At 44.4% G+C, this 18,054-nt stretch overlaps 1 protein-coding gene across 3 annotated transcripts in view; it reads right to left on the bottom strand.

Moving 5' to 3' along the window:
* LOC119463574 (uncharacterized) overlaps nucleotides 1-18,054 on the bottom strand; it is a 126,186-nt gene that overhangs the window by 32,602 nt on the left and 75,530 nt on the right. For 2 of the 3 annotated variants that reach the window (XM_049656022.1, XM_049656023.1), the window contains exon 1: nucleotides 16,678-17,123. The exons of the other annotated variant lie outside the window; for it this stretch is intronic. In XM_049656022.1, coding sequence (XP_049511979.1) covers nucleotides 16,678-16,962 — 285 coding nt within the window. In that variant the 5' untranslated portion in view covers nucleotides 16,963-17,123. Of the gene's footprint in view, nucleotides 1-16,677; nucleotides 17,124-18,054 lie in introns of those variants that run through there. 3 annotated transcript variants of the gene reach the window in all.

An 18,054-nucleotide genomic window follows, 5' to 3' on the forward strand; every position in this document is an offset into this window, starting at 1 on the left:
CTATCTCAACCAGAAATCTCGAGCACTGTCTGCAGGAGAATCATAAAGGCTCTTAGAGTGCCCCTCACCAGGTCTGGCCATTTAATGCCACTAATCAGGTGTTCTTGTGCAGAGCGCACAAAATCGTGCACTGTGTGAAACAAGAGACAAACGCAACAGCTTGTGCACCGCTCAGCAAAAACACAAGAGAGAAACAAGAAGGCAGGGCCCGTGATGTATCTGTCACGTTATCTTCAGGCTCAGAACGCAGGGAAGAAATTTCGCCTGCAGAGGCTAGACAGGGGCAAGTGGAGAGAGTGTCTATACTGTCAGGCAATGTTCGCCTCCTTAAATCATGGGTTTGTGGTACTCCAAATATTTCTATCTCTCATATTAATTACACTGCCAATAATGCAGCCATTGAAAAAGTGTCCACAGTACAATATTTAGGCGTTCACATTTCTTCAGACCTGACGTGGCACCAGCACTTAGATTACATAAGTAGCAAGGTGTCCAAAACCTTCGGCTTTGTCAGGCACCACCTGTACTCTGCAAACCAGGCGACCAAGCTTTTAGCATACATCACTTTGGTTAGACCACAACTGGAATATGCTGCTATCATTTGGAATCCGGATCAAGAACACCTCAACAACAAACTCGAATCGCTACAGAATAAGGCTGCTAGATTTGTCAGGAAAAATATTCTCGTTACTGCAGAGTAACTGATATAAAATTATCCCTTAATTTATGCATGCTCAAAAAAAGAAGAGCTGTTCACTGCTATCTCACTTTCACCAACTATATCATAATCCCTCGGCATTCACAGAAGCCCATATCAAACAGGCCCTTCCCGTCTTTCCCCGATTAGATCACCCTTTTAAATTGCAGCCAAAGTTCACTTGCACTAAACTTATGCATTAGTCACCACTATTGCTTGCCATCTATCATTGGAACAGACTGCCAGCTGAAATCGCTTCTGACAACAATCACGATGCTTTTGTTAATCAACTGAAGTGCTGGATCCATACTGATAAATAAAAGCCTTTCCACAACTTATCTGTTAATCTTGTAATTCAAACTTGTATGTGTATTTGTGATCATGTATTTTGTATTCCATGTAGGATTTCTTCCTTTAACTTGTGGTGCTATGTATATTGTTCAGTCATTGCTGTCTTTCTCAACCCCCCCATGTAATGCCTGTAAAAGGCCTTTAAGGTACATGAATAAAAAAAAATAATGTCAAAATGGATTGGTGCACCAACAGGGGGGGGGGGTTGTAACCCCCGAGGCAGAGTTGACCCCCCCCCCCCCTCCCCACCTTCATCCAGCCCCACCATTCCAACGTGTACCTTCAGCACTCTGTTCACATTGCCATAAAAATTCAGGAGGTGGCTTCAGGTCGAATTTTTCTGAATAACAAAAACACTATCACTGTCTTGTATTTATGCATTCACTCTTAAATTACTTTGAATAAAACGCTGCAGAAATAAACATCGTCCCCCTGCCTTGGTGTCGCAATAATTATTAGGCATTTTATTTGCTGTTGGATTCCTCTGGCTAAAGCAAGGAAATTGCATATAATGCAAAGTGCTTGCTTCCAGCCCCCCCCCCCCCCCCCAAAAAAAAAAAAAAAAAAATTTAACCGCCCCTTCGCAGAGATCCTGGGTGCACTACTGTTAAGGGGTGCCCACAGAAAAATTTTGTATCCAGCCTTTCTTGCTTTTTCAGATAGGTGCCTACCCTGTAAATACAATGTCTTACCAGAATTCCCCTTATTCAGCAAAAAATCTCCAATTACATTCTCTTTTAGGGTGACTATTCCAAATGCAGCTTCTTAGCGTAGGGTTTCTTTACAAGGCACCTCTGCACATACGGAAATCATACTAGTGGTCACAAACATCTGATGCCCACGCCGGTAAGCCTGGTTCAGTGATTGCAAGCCCCACAATGACGATCTAGTCAAAAGCTGGACGCAAGCAGCATGAAGAATTGTTTCCTCTTTCACTGTGCTTTTCCGCATTCCACATGGGATAAGCAGCTTGGTTTCCCATTGTTACTTCTGTCGCAACATGCTACAATGCAGCGCCTATCATCCTTATCACCTTTTCTACCATATAATCCTGCCGTATAAAGCTTTCGACAAAGCGATCACAATGCGGCTTTGACTATTGCACTGATTCACGCATCAGTGATATCACGTAAACTGTGTGTATCACGTAGCTCTAGGTTTATCTGGTTGGGCGCTACCCCACCAGGTGGCACCACCAGCCCAGCCACTCACATTTACGCCTCTGCTCACCCACCAATCCACCCAAACCACCCCCATTTGCCAGAATACCCCAGACAGCCGAAATATCTTTAATAACTACTTAATGCATTACAACTATACAACCTGTTGACCTAAAGTTATATTGTAGTGGTCGCGAGAGGGCCACAACGTGCAGGCAAGGGCGAGCTGCGCTCGCTGCTCGCCCTTGCCTGCACGTTGCGGCCACTAAGGTCATCTGCCCTGGGGACAAGCATGTCACCATCGATAAATGCAGCCGCCAAGAGGTTGTGTCACTTGACCGTGTCAAGCCAGCACACATGGACAGCGACGCCGCCGCGGTGTCTCCGCCAAGAGAGCCCCCTCCTTCGCCAGGGCCCCCAGCTGCAACGCAAGCTCCAGAGGTGCTCACGCGACGTACGCAAAGTGGACGGTGCTCAAGAGCCCCCACTCGCCTGGACCTTTGATCACTCCGTTTGGCAACTCACTAAGGGGGGAGTGCTGTAGTGGCCGCGAGAGGGCCACAACGTGCAGGCAAGGGCGAGCCGCGAGCGCAGCTCCGAAACCTTTCTAACCGCCATACCAGTTGCACCCCGTGTCCCCGTGTCCTCCACTCTCCACCAATAGTGACGAGTGGAAAGGGCGAGCAGCCCCAAGGGCCCCCGCTGAAGCAAAAGAAAAATAAAACCAGGACATTTGGGATTCACGCCGTCGAGACGTCTCTCTCTCCTCCGCGCGTACTCGCGTCCCCAACAATATCAAGTCATATATTAGTTGTGCACCTTTGTGCTTCCAGTATGCAATCTACTACGTTTCGGTCACGAGCACAAGTGATGCGCTGCGAATGCTCGTTGTAGAAAAATGTTGCTCCACTTGATTGGTAGTACGCTGAGATCTCTGTCGCCTTTCTTGTAATAAATGCATCATATTTGGAGACATCAAAGTATGACACTTAATTTTACATCGAATTAGACGACACATATCTTTGCTTTTCTTTTATCTGTGATGTACTCATTTTTGGTTCGCCTATGTAAGCAGCGAGAGAAGCCTCTCTAGCCTTCGTAGTGTTGCCTGCTATGCATGAAACAAAGTATTGCACAGTTGACTCATGTTAATATCCAACCTTCCACAGACCAAAGGAATTCGCCTCAATAGTTTGAAATATAGTAGAGTTCAAAACAGATGTACAAGTTACACAAATACGTAAACAGCCATACACAAGTTCCATGCAGTGTAAAAGAGCAAGAAACTAGTCTGCACCAGTTTTATTGGAAAACAGAGACCCTGCATATTATGGAAACACGTATTATGGAAACACAACACAACACTCGGGATATCAGAGGCATTATTGTGCAACTAAATCTTATAATGGCACCAATCAACACACGTCAGCACAGAGGTCAAAGGCACATAGGTTTTGACAAAATGCCTTATCAGCACCCTCTGATCAGCTGCTTCCCTTCATCCAGCGCATAAAGATAAGAACTGATTAGGCAGAAACAAACATAATGAGAAAATGCAGGTCGCTTCAAAACAATTGGTTATAGCATTCTTAAATGATGTATCAGCTATGGTGGAGATAACAGACAATTTTCACAACTATGGAAGGGACTTCCTGAGTTGTGCAGAATTTTAACTAAATGTGTTTGTTTGCAGAATACATTTCTAACCCCAGCACAAAGATCTCAGGTGAGAGTACGCTGGTGAGAGTAACATTACCCAACCTATGCCATGTTCTTGAATACTAGCTTTGCTCCTTTTAAAAAGTCAGTAGAAATCACTTTATGTCACAGCTGGACTTTCTCCTACTTGTGCTGGGCTACATGTTTAAAGTTACAGCACATCTAGAGCATAACACAGGATGAAAGAGAAGGTTGATGATTGAAATCACATGACATGACTATAAAGACTCACCTGGTGGATAGGCAAACATTGTAGAAGTTTGTGCATAGCCTCGGTGCTTGAACACATAGGATCAGTTCACATCAATGGCGCTGTCGAATTGTAATGGCATGAATTGTTTTGTACACACAGAAATACTTTAGTGGACTGCAAACACATTTCGTAGGCAAAATAATGGGGGAGTGAGGCGTCTGAATAGTAAAATTTTCAAGCCATATCAAATACAAATATTTGAAAAATATGAGCATCAAATATCGAAGCGAGTACTAACCGAGTACTTTTGCTTCTCCTAGAAGTAGAAAAAAAACATGGTGACAAAATGCCGCAATATATAGCGTTTAATTATTTCCTTAACTACATCCAGTGCTATAAGAAAGGCCGTTCATCTGGTCAAATTTGTGACAAGCAAAATGAAAAGTTGTCAGATTTTATAGATACAACCGGTGCATGAAGCAGCAGATACCGCATATGCTCAATTTATTTTTCATGGCAGGTAGGCACGCAAAATACTGTAACAGCTCAGATTCACCCATTCCTTCAGTTCCATGTTCTGAGAAACTGAACACAGAATTTTCTAATCACGATACCTTCCAATTATCAAACTTCAATTATCAAAACTGCAAATGTTATCTGCCAGATTGGTTGCTTTGTGTGTTTGTCAGTCAGCAATGCAATGGAATTGCTGACCAAGAGGAACCAGTTTTGGAGATATCAGCCTTCCTTGGAACCAACAGAAACAGTTCTTCCTTGGGACCAACAGTCGCAGCTGGGTATTTTTACATGAAGTACAAGACACCATCCAAGGGTCAGCCCCAATAGTCAGTAAATCCATGTCATGGCCTCTACAAAATCCTTGCCTTTCACAAGATAATTACACTATCTACACGGAAGTTGGTTACGCTGAAATGGTGCAGCAGCTTTTTTTACCTACGAAAGGTGGCATGACAAAGCTTGTCTGTCTTTAAATCTGTCAGTATCGTTTGCATTCATCTTCAAGCTTGGGTCTCCTGCTTTTCATCACGGCAGAATTGGGCCCAAGTAGCACACCCAGTTTTGAATGACACCGAAATGCAAGAGCTGCTTCGAACAAAAATTTGGAGGATTTATATATTCACTGTGGGGTATGCTTGAATGGCAACGCCAGCAACGAATAGGCCAAACCCCTAATTAGCACAATGACTTATTTTTCTTTTATTATTCTGATCAAAATGGTTCATAATATTTGGAGTAACGTATAAATTGAATGTAAAGCCTGGCAATGAGTTACTGAGATACAGATTGAATTTGATACTTTAGAAAACCTTTGGCACACTGCAGACATGAACACTTGCAGTACTTGGGATGGAAAGGGTTAAATAGCAATAGTCTAGTTGTTTTATATTGTATTGTACCTCCTGTAATACTTGAGATAGTTGAAGTTGTATAAACATGCAGGAACAATTTTAAAACAAAGAAAAAGCATCATACCAAATTGGGACTGGGAAGCCAAGAAAGCAGCTTCCCGTAATGTGTGCGGCGATGTTAGGCCAAGCCTGAGCACAAAACGAGAGCTTTACTAGTGACATCTAGGGATAAAATGACTAAAAAAAGACATTTGAAATGTTATTCTGCCGCAAGGCTTGCCTAAAACAAAAACAACTGACACGTATACATGTTTATCTTTCACCGGTGGCCGCTTTCCACCGGCTAACAAATGTTAAACGTTATCGCTCGGCGCAGGACGCGCCTGTATCGGAAGTTTCTAGAACGTTATCGATGCTTCTTTTCGTTGCCTGTTATCACCGACGCTTATGTTATCTGATTGTGTGACCGACGCGAATTGTCTAGAACTTTCTGGAAGACACGCGGGCATCAGGGATTAATCTGGAACCTTCGATGACTCAGGTATAAAAGCCGACGCGTCTCGCCGCTGATCAGATTTTCGACGACCGCCGACTGTGTTCGCCGCTTTCGTTGTGCTTTGAGTGTACCTTGCTTTTGTGGGCACAGGTTCGCCCAATAAACAACCAGTTCCGTTGTACAGTTTACGACTGTTTTCTTCAGCGTCACTACTACGTGACAATACGTATGCTGATTCAACGCATGCATTGCAACCTACATGTAGCGAAGCAGTTAGTTAACTGCTATAGAACTAACAGCAATGCAAACAACTATGTTTACATTCAACACATGCAACACGAAATACGATGCAATGTTTATGTTCATCCACTACAAAGTTCACAACTTTATCCTCTTGCAATCTAAGTTAATGCACTGTACCACTCAAGTGCAATATGCTTAAGTGCAAACACCAGATGCGCAGTGTCTAACATCTACGCTGTGATGTCATGAGGATACCGGCCATGTATGATGCTTGTTGAGGTAAGAATTGCGAAAGAGGTGTACACGCACAGAAAAGTTCGACATGCAGCAAGCACCATTTTAAACATTCTGTACGTTTTCCGTCACGTTGACACATAACTATCATGAAGGATTAGTCAAAAATTGGCACACACCCAGTGGCACATATTGTTTCGTTAGTTATGTCTTGCTTTGTAGGTGATAGAACACTCAACTTTTGTTAAATGGGAATTAACGAGATTCATTGAGCACTGAAGCACACGAACAGGTGTGGCTACATTAGGGCAGAAACAGTGTGTGTGTAGAGACAAGAAAGCCAAAAAGTCAGAGACGCAACTGACATTTTGATTTTGAACGGCAAATTAAAGAAATAGTCAATGAAATAATCTGTTGAATATAGTGAGCTATTCCATAAAAAAATTTTTTTAAACAAAGTAACTGACAGCTCGGTGTGCTTTGGAAGTATACTTGTGAGCTGACATTACATGCTCATTTAGGAATCTATTTTCTTTTATTACGCCGAACAGAGGTGTGCTTACTTGCACTACTTTGTTGGCCAGCATACGATGGTTGTATATACCTGCTTGCTGGTACTTTTATTTGGCACACATATAACCTTCGTTTATGTATATATTGGAACAACTATATTGCTGCGGGTATGTGCCAGTGGGGACGAGGTTGAAGTAGCGGGGGTTTTTAGGTTAAGCGTGAAGACGAAGACGTTGGTTTTTCCAAAGTGTATTTGTTGGTGCTGCTCAGCGTCTTTGTCAATCCCACGTCATTACACTGGTGGAGGTGCTGGGTATTCTTCATCCTTCATGCTTGGCAACCCTACACGGAGCTGACAATCGAGCCCGGAATCGCCATCGCGTATCGAAACACCACTCCACCAGTTCAGTCGCCACCTGCTAGGCCTAGCGCCCGAGTCTAGTCCCCTGCAAGAAACCTCAAAAAATCGCGTGCCTCCTGCAACTACCATGGCCACCGCGGCTCCATTGCAAGTAACACTGCAGAATCTTATGGTTCCAGCGAGCTTTCATAGTGATGCCTTTGAAGACGTCCAAGATTGGCTAGACCAGTTCGAGCGCGTCGCCAAGTACAACCATAAGACCAGCTCGGAGGACAAACTCTCGAGTGTCTATTTCTATCTGAAGGACAATGCTCGTACGTGGTACGTCAACCAGGAGAGGAGCTTTGCCACCTGGGATGACTGCCGCACACAGCTGCTGGATACATTTACAAGCATCGACAGGAGGGAAAATGCGCAGCGTCTCCTTGAAATCCGCATTCAAAAACCCAATGAGAGTGTTGCTATGTTCTCAGAAGACATGGCCCGTCTTTTCCGTAGGGCAGACCCCGACATGCCAGAGGAAAATAAGCTGCGGTATCTCTTGCGGGGAGTGAAAGAACTGTTCACCAGCTTTGTGAGAAATCCACCAACAACAGTGGCGGAGTTCACAAAAGAGGCTACAGCCTACGGGTCCTACAGCAACGATACCGCCAGCATGACATGAGTAACTCGGCGGTGACCACTTCCGTACTGGCTGCGAGTAATGACAAGCCTCTGCATGAAGTTATCCGAGAGGTTGTGCAAGAAGAGCTTCGGCAGCTCGAATTTGTTAGTGCGCCTATGGAACCGGTGCCAACGTTATCTTTTGTTGCTGATGTGGTCCGGGAAGAAGTCTGGCAAGCTTTTTCATCGCCAGACTGTGGTAACGCGCTGCGGCGCCTTACTTATGCGGAGGCTGTTCGCTGTCCAATCAACGCAACTTCGACGCCGTTGACACCCACAACTAGACCATCACCTACGCTAAAGAGTCCATATCGTCACCCCAGTCGATTCTACCGACCCAGCCGATCACGCGAGCACCGACAATGCCGTATCTTCGATATACGCGCGCCAATACTTGGCTCCGTGGAGAGTTGCCACCGAACTCTCAGCGTCGGAAAATCGATTTGCGGCGCACCGTCGACCAGTGTGCTACCATTGTGGCGAAGCTGGACACGTCTATCGAGTTTGCCACAAAAGGAACAACTATCGCGCTGCCCAATACTCAAGCTTTACTGCCAACTACTCCTATTCTCCATACGACGACACTCTTGTGGACACTAAGCAGCAAAATACGACTGCCCGATCGCGTTCTCCTTCTCCATCTCCTGCGCACTACAATTCACCGACTCGTCGCAGTTTTGCCGACGTCACTAGGGGCAGGTCCCCTAGCCCGCGACGGGGAAACTAGACGCAGCGACTTCCGGGGGTGCAGTTGCCTGTACGCGAAGTTCTCCAAGTTCCCCATTATCGACGTACAACGATGTAAAGATTCCGACGACGAAGAAGACGGCGAATGCAACGACGAATACGACGGATAAAACTACGAAAGACATAGCCGACATCATCAGTGCCAACCTCATTATTTGCATTGACGGCCACCAATTAGCCGCAAATAGAATATGCAAATATATCTGGTCAGATACCGACTCACCCAGCCGCAAACAGTAGCCAGCACCAGCAGTCACACCAAACCCAAGAGGATTAGCTAATGAACATTCACTTGAAAAACCTTGCATTATGAAGGCTACATTACTGTCAAAACCTTTATGCCAGCAGATAGGTTGAATACAGTCAATCATGACAATGCCTTGCAGCCACATTCTCCAAATTCATCTTTGCAAAGATGTAGATTTTATTTTTGTGATATGTTTAAAAAGGTGCGCTGGACGAGAAATACGTTGGCATGATGCTAAGAAAGCTGAAAATATTTTTTAAGAAGCTGACGGTATAGTAAGGCAGACTCAAGTGTGCAGACTGCTTGTGGGGAAAAGACGACAGTTGACCAACCCCTGAAGCATATTTTGAGCTCCATATTGGTCAGAAATATTACAAAGTGTCCCAAACACAAGTTTCATACTACAAGCTTTGAACGCATTACAGATTCGCATAACAATAGTTATAATCTGGAGCATGAGATAAGTTACAATGCAGAAAATTGAGCATAAGATCTGTGGGTTTTTTTAAGTTATTATCTAGCAAGTTCTATGAAAGGTTATGCCAAAATATTTTACGAGTCAGTATAGATCAAATGAGATTCATACAAGTAGAAAAACACACACTGGGAAATTACCGGTAATTTCCCACTTAATTCTCACTAATTTAAATTCATTGTAGCTTTAGCTACTTTTGTCACCAAGTAGTAATGTTATCAAGATTGGGCTAAAGGAGTAATACTATACATACGAAATATGTGCAGTTGTATATGAAAAATTCAATCTTTTTAAGAATGTCATTATGAGTCAACTAGTCGGCAATGATGAGACACTGCACCGAAATCTTTAACAAGGCCAATAAAAACATAGTTGATAACAGAAACTAAACCTAGAGGAGGAAACCAATTTCTTTAATAAATGAAACTGCTAGTATCAGATCAGTACATGCCATGATAGGTGGTTTATTTGTCGAGGCCTTTAAATTTCTGCTTGAGATATTTAGCCCTCCAACATTTGTCATGGATTTAACATGCTGAGATTAACTCGAGTGTCATCCTGTCACTGATTAAGACAAACAGATCTTATAATTATCCAGTTAGCGCAGACATTCGTTTTAAAAACAAATAAAAAATAAAACCTCCAGGCGCAGTGCTGATCGCGCACGTGAATGCAAATAATCTATTGCGTGTCAAATACAATGCTATATTATTCGAAAAGCAAAATATGTGGACGGTATTTTTACTCGATGAATGTTGATGTTCTTGTCTACTGTGCGCTGTTACACAATGCTGTTTATCAATGGCTATGACAGGTTAACATGCCCGTACGCAACAGGTTCTACCTCAAATCTGATATTTATTGACGACATGCAACACATAAAAATCACACTCATTGACACAAACAGAAATGACGTGAGAACCGGAGAGTATATTATGAGATTGATCATTGAATATAAGCATGAAACTGTGACAGCAGACATAGCTAATTATTAGCTAAGGAAATAACTATTGCATAGCTAATAGTTATTTATTTCGAAGTATACAGATCAGTTTTGGGGACTAAATTGCGGCTTTGCTGAAGGGTTAAGGGTGGAAACGAACGACTATTTCTATGTTGACAATCGAGTGTATTGCTGTATATGCAGCACTTGCATTCTTTATATGTGCTGTATTCTGGCCCATTGTTGTGGCACAGCTGTCGCTGTCCACTGTTTCTTGAGGCTTGTGGATAATACGGCTGTGTTCTAGTGTTGCGTGCGGCGCTTCCTTTCTTGTCCCTAGGCGTTTCCATTGAGATGTAACAATGCAAAAATATGCAAGGAGGATGGGATCTAACGGCAAGAATAGAAGATGGCATCCACAGTCGGCACGCTACCAGAGTTTGGTCCTGACAGCGGAAGCTTTTATGTCATCACTGAATGCTTTGAGTTTTGCATTATGGCTAATGAGGGTGCAGACTATAAGAAACTACATTTGGTCCTGCGCGCCATTGGAGAAATAGTGTAAGTCACCCTTTGAAGCCTGCTTCTTCCGAAGACGCCCAGCACAGCAACATATAAGGAAGCAGCGTCAGCACTGCAGAAGCACTACACTCCAAGGCGGTCGCTGGTAACAGAAAGATATCGCTACAAGCAAAAAAAGAAAGCACCTGACACAAGCGTCATGGACTTTGTGGTCGAGATCAAAAAACTGGCAGCTCCCAATGACTTCAACAACTTTCTCGCACAAGCACTTTGGGGCCGTCTGACCGCTGGCCATGGATGACACCGAGCTCGCCTGTGATTGTGTTTGTAGCACAGAGCATCATACAATAATTACTAGCTAACTGTAATGTAATATATAGTTAATTAACTGTAGTGCTAGTGTTTATGGGAGCTGCAAGTGGCGTGGTTTAGCCAGCATGGGTAGAACATGGATTCAGCTTAACTTCGTTCTTCTGGCTTCAAACGGCTTCATAGCTTCGTAAACTCCTCATTTTCAACAAAGTACTGTGCAATAAATAATTAAAAACACATTATTCAAGTTGTCTGACGGCAGGATTAAAATAGGAAATCTATCACCGAAGTCTGACATTGAAACCATTACGCCATGGACACATGCATCGACAAGCGGCATAGAATGCCCTCGCGAGTTTCTCGCGGGCAAGATTTGGCCACCTCGACAGGTTGAACCACTCCAATCAGCAGCAATTGTGCGTGTTCGCAGAGTCTTCTGCACTTAAAAAAGTATAGGTTGCTCTGAAATTTATGACAATGAAAGGCAGATACAGCGTAATAAAGAAAGCCACAAGAACGTCTCAATCCACAAGCACGAAGATCAGACAAATCCATGTGCTAACCATCATTCCGATGATGGCTGAACGATTGCAGCATCAGAGTTCCTTCTAGTAATTCTTGTAGAACTCTATGGTTTGCAGCATCGCTATGGCCATGGAAATTGCTACGAGAAATACCCTGGTAATGGCTTCAGAGAACAGCGCAGAGTGCTCATCCAGCTCAGTGACGTCCGCTGGTAAAGCAGGGTGCCGGTGTCCCGACACTAGTCAGACACATCAGCATGCAGCAGGATCAACCACAACTTGAAACCAAAGACTAGAGTGCTAAGACAAAAACAATTTGTCATCTATGTTGCATGGCCAGCACGAATCCTGTTAAACAGTGATAAGCAATGTGGCCAATGCTTCATCCCTATGCGGGTGGGCAAGGCCAAGTGTTAGCAGACAACAGTCAGCAACAGGACGATAGTCGTACTTCCGGAAGTACGCAAAATCAATATTCGAAACACAAATGTTCACTTACTTCAGCCCTGTTTATCAAACTGCATCAATTAATATACCTACTAACAGTAGGAAAAAGTGCACTGATCCAAACACCCCCAACAGAAGAAGGGTTCTGTTGAAAAGAGTGTTTGAGAAAAAGGTGACTTCACACTCCGCTTCAGAGCTCCATGCGCCACAGACGACTTAACAATTTCGCTGAGATGTTCACAGCAGCTATGCACAGACTGTGCTTTTTCTCCAAGCTCGAGGGATGCTTCAGGGCCCCTTTTAAGCTCCATACAGCCTGATACACTTGTTTTTATGTGCAAGGTCAGCTGGAAGCTTCTAGATGTGTAATTAAAATCATAAACAACCTCCTAAATGAAGAAAAATAGCAATAACCACCTAACTTTTGAAGCGCAAAGGCGCCAAGCACTTCTCTAGTAGGCCCGTAAGACCGCAACACCACCTGGCAACGTAAAAAAAAAAAAACTCGAGAGATGCGGAGACGCATGCCTCCCACCCTACGAAGAACTTTGGAACGGGGGACGTGCGCGCTGCTGAGAACAGCCCACCGGCGATAGTCCAGTTATTCTAGGCACTATTATAGTGCCTAGAATATTGGCTAGTGTGCCGAGCACCCTCCCCTTTAAATGGGGGAGCGTGGCGCCGTCTGCAATGAATGCCCACGGTGGGCGGCAGGGGTCGCAGCCGTGTAGGCGGGTGCCGACTGCGAGTGTCGTCTGCTTGGCTAGATCAGTTTCACAGTGGTAGCGCCGATTTCTGTGTGCATTTTCAGTGTCATTACGGTGTGGAGTGTTTGTTCTTGCATCATAAAAGCTTCGAGTGAGTTTGTGGTTGTTCTGCTCCCGTGTCTGTGAGTAGGAGAACTATGTGACGGCGGTGAAAGGATGTTGAAACCACAGCAACAGTGAAGAGAGGACTTGCTTTGCGTGGTTGGGCTGGAGTAGTTACTGCTCGAGCGAAGTGCTTGTATTCTTGTTCACTGCACCACCTGATGGCACACGGCTCGCAGAATGGGAACAAAGGATAAAAAGAAACGACAAAACACTGACACCAACTGCTGTAGTGTGTGAAAAGTATTTAAAAAGCCATTTCATCGAACGCACATTCACTATCATCGTGAACGGCGTTTTCAACGATCTTCGCCGCAATAAATTGCGTCTGAAATCGATGCGATACGTACGATATTCCATAAGTATCCTACACACCTTGTATCTCAAAGCAGAAAATTAAGAGACAAAATATATATATGTGCGAAAGAACTTCCATCAAAGTGGCACAGGCGCACCCAGTCGGTGGCCTCCTTGTTGTGCTCAGCCGTTGAGAGCGCCGAATCGGAGAACTTCGAAGGATCTGGTGTCCACCACAAAGCTTCTGTATCAGAAGAGTGCACCCAATGCTGTAGTTTCAAAGCCGCGAGCACTGATGGATTGCAAAATGATGATGCACAATGGCCGCAAACCACCAGCGAAAGTCGCCATCTGTACTGCAATATGCCCTCGTGGGGTCTTTAAGGTAAATAAATGAAATGAAATCTCGACCTCTATTCCAGTCGTGTGGATGAATGCGCTATCTGGGCCAGTGGAATCATTAGCTTATGCTTATTGAGAAGGTGAAATGAATAACTTTAAATAATTTACTTGCCACCTTTATTTAAAGAAAACAGTGTTCTGAATGCTGTGATGAAGACAGAAAACAAAACAGGTTGCACAACTTGTGATGAGGTATAATCCTTGATCAAGAAAGTTGCCTTAACAGCCCGAGCTTAATTGTTTATGGTTGGCGCAGTTTAATTAAAGCCTGCTTCGAAGAAGCTGTACTTATTATAGAGACATGGTTCTTGCTAAAAATGTTCGTTATATCTTATGAAAACAAATACAATGTACGGGGAACATTGTACGTGTTTTATGCATCTACCAAACAGTTCTCATATACCAATCAAGCTACCATCCTTCTCGGCTCACCTTCGCAAGCTTTCGTTCGCACCTACATAATACGGCGTGCGGCCGCAATGTTATCACGCTTGGACTTTATATACAGAATATCACGGCGACGGTGGAAATTCGCCTGGAGTGTCCACAAAATTGCTATCGCGAAAAAGCGAAAGTGCAGAAAGTATAGCGAAAACGAACAATCAACATGAGTAATTCCATATAAGAACATTCTGGCAAGTTAAGCAAACGTTAATATTTTCACCTGAAAGAGCAGTTCTTGTTGCACGACTAAGTCGCATCACGGCATGCGATACAAGGTAAGTTTGTCAAACGTATGATGATGAACGAATTAACTAAAATTTATTAATTACCTTTTTTATACAGTTGTTCAACTAGCGAATATGAAGTCACTCACATTTTAACGCACCTTCCTTTTTTGTACCTTGAAAGTAGCATTTAATGAGATATTTATCATCGAATTTGAACAGTAAATTCAGGCAATCCGCTGGAGCACAGAAAAGGCGACCATGCACTGTCATATCAGACCGAAACTGCGTGACGGCAAGCGCGAGAAAGTAGCAAACCGAACGTCTCGGCTGTAGTCGCGGCAGCTACTGATGCATCACACATACGCTTTGCCTGGCAAGGATGTGCGCCTGTGTGTCGGGTTAGGATTTGCCGCGGTATGCGGTCACTCGAACTTTGCCGCACACGTCTTGAATATCTCGAATTAGGTGCGATTCTCCAGGTCTTTAAAAGATGGGTGTGGATGAAAATGTCACTGCCTCCTAATTTGTCATTTATACAATGGTCCCCAAGGCACAAATAAAAAAGGTAATCAATAAATTTTTGCTAATTAGTCTTCTGCTCACATTATTAGCAGCAATGTCCACTTGCCCATGAACTCATCTGCGAAAAAATTACGTTCGCTTCTTTCAATACTTTTACAAAATAAAAATCTGTATTGCCTAAAAAAAAACATCCTATATAGTCAGTTTCACAGGTCCATATAAATTAGGCATTCTTATTCTCTATTAGTAAAAAGTCGCCCAATACGTATACTTTAAAAATCCTATGCTGCAATGAGCTCGACTGTCTTATAAAACGAATTTAGTGCTTCCTTTTCCTGAATTGAACCACCGGAGGTTCGACACTAGAAATAGAGCTAGCTGGTACGTAGGCTCAAACGCAGGCAGCAAGCAGTAAATAAGCCTTATTATAGTCAAAGGAAACCCTAAATTAGAAGTCACCTTCCTACATGAGAAATTTACTGCCCCTACGGCTTTATAAATACAAAAAACGCAGCAGCCCCCTTGTGAAAACACGGCGGTCTATGAAGAGCGGATGGCGCCGCGGCACCCACCCGCACTGCAGCGCTCCGAGCGGCAGCCGCCGACATTCATTGCAAACGGTGGCACCCGGGAGGCCGCGGTCGGCACACTAGCCAGTATATTTTAGGCACTCCCGCTCGCGCGAATAGGCAAATTAAACACCCTGACCGGCGCGCCCTTTCCTCCTCGCCTCCTTTCCATATATCGCGTGATGGCATCTATCGCGTGATAGCACTCCAATTATGCCCCCGCTGCGGTCGCTTCCTGTCCTCCCCTCTAGCAACGGCGGAAAAAAAAAAAAGAAAAAGCGTTCGAGGACGCTTAGGGTGACTTATGCTTTAAGAGTGGAACGGGATAGCATTTAAAGATCCGTGACTGCTCCTCACACTTCCCGGCAACTGCTGCTTACGCCGGGAAACGCTGGCGGCGAACGCTATGCACGAAGGCGAGCTTTCTGGTAGAAACGCGGCCTCTTGCGTGGGCCGATCCCGGAGGTAGTGAAAAGCCACGCCAAAAAAGAAATGCATCATTTTCAGATTTCCGTTATTGTTTCGCACTTTTATGATGTAAGTCTGAGCATATTTAACATAAAAGGCATGTGCTGTCGGTGTTTTGTTTCATGACTTTTGTTTGTGGGCTGTCATTCGCGAAATCCCAAGCCATAACTTCGTCAAGAATGTAAGAAAAGGTATGAGCAACTTTAGTGACAGAATAGGCTTGCAATATCTAAAGGTCCCGCATATACCGCATGTAGCAAGGCGTGGCATATACACATACCTAAATATATACGGGAATTTTCGCTCGATCACGACAACGTCGCCGGATTTCCTGCGAAACGCTATCGCCTGTCAACACGCCGTGACGACGGCGGCATACAAGGGTTTCAATATAACTTTCCATATACATATCTCCACAAACAGTCGGGAGCCCCCTCTGACTGTCCTTATCTTCGAAAGAGGAGGAAAAACACTTATTTGAAAAAGAAGAATAACAAAAGAGCAAGCAGGTGACTGTTTGAGCGGGGAGGACACACCCTGTTCTCGCATCACTACGTGTCTGGCGACATGTCATCATATTAGAAAAGTGACTAGGACAAGAGAAGTTTGTCACTAAACGAAACTTCTATGCTACTTTCGAATTACCCCTTGTCAACACTCGCCTGTCGTCTGAGCAGAACGTCCACAGGAAAATCTCGCCAGTCGACGTCGTCGTCTTTGAACGTGTTGCCATCGAGCGGACATGAGTTGTCTTCGCTAAGCCGGCACTGCTCGTAGCACGTTTTGCAGATCACGTGTGAACATGGCAGAAAAGCTGCCATTCTCGGCACCAGTCCGCACGCTTTGCATATTCTGTATGCCGGAATCGGCTCGACGAAGTGCAAAGGTCTCCGGTCCAGTACCTCGGAGAAGCCGACCAACGTGTACCGCTGGGTGTGAAGAGCCATGGTGCACCTTGCATCCAACTACAGCTCGGCGTCGTGCCTGTCCTCCGAACCTATACCAACGAACTTTGCATCTCCCAGGTAACTTCAAACGGGTTGGGAGCTGTTGACAGGCCCGCGTTGTGGCGTGCGCAGCGTGCGTCATAGAATGAAGAACCGTCGCAAGAGAACAATACGTATCACGCGCGCCAAGGATAACGTGACAAGGCTAGGGACATCTCGGTCTGTGTATGGTCCCTAAAATTTCTAGGAAGGCGCACCAAGACCACGAGATCCTTGCCTCGTAAAATACATTGCAACTTGTTTCCCAGCTTGTTTTACTATATCTACTACCCATGACGCCAGTATACGCGAGGTAGTTTTTTTATCGCCATCCCAGTCTGCCCGGCATCGGAGCCCCAGCGATAAATTCAAAGTAACAAAAGCTATAATTCATAGCCCTCTATATTGTGAATCTCAAAGGCCATGCTTCTGCATATTGCAAAAACTGAAAGCATTGGATGACAAATATCCGAAATGTTTTGAACAATATTTTATTTGTCACCAAAAAGCTGACAAGTTATTCTAAAGCGAGCACTTTATCTGTATAACTGAAGCTAATCTCAAGGGTTATGCTTTTGCATACGGCAAAGCATCTAGGGCAACATGTATAGCCTCTGAGAGCTACAAAGCTTCAGATCTCAGGAGCTGCTATTGAAATGACTAAGCGCTAACAAGTAGCTCACACTTGTGCGCAGCTTTACAAATAAGAGCCGATTGTTTATTTGCAAGTTGATCTAATAAAGATTTAAAGTTATTATTATTATTATTTTCGCTAAACAGGAACATGTCGTCATAGGTTTTTCGACGCTTTGTTGCCATCGTCTGCTGCAAGTATTGAACGTAATCTGCAACTATTTTGTCGCAGAAAACGGGCCCGGTCCAAGTTGCCCGCAAAAGTGGCGACATATCTAAAGTTCTTTGGTAGTTGCGGTGGTACGACGCCGAGCTGTAGTTAGATGCAAGATTCACCATGGCTCTTCACACCCAGCGGTACACGTTGGTCGGCTTCTCCAAGGAACTGGACCGGAGATCTTTGCATTTCGTCGAACCGAT

This window comes from Dermacentor silvarum, chromosome 9 (genome assembly GCF_013339745.2).
Source record: "Dermacentor silvarum isolate Dsil-2018 chromosome 9, BIME_Dsil_1.4, whole genome shotgun sequence".
NCBI classification, from domain to species: Eukaryota; Metazoa; Arthropoda; class Arachnida; order Ixodida; family Ixodidae; genus Dermacentor; species Dermacentor silvarum.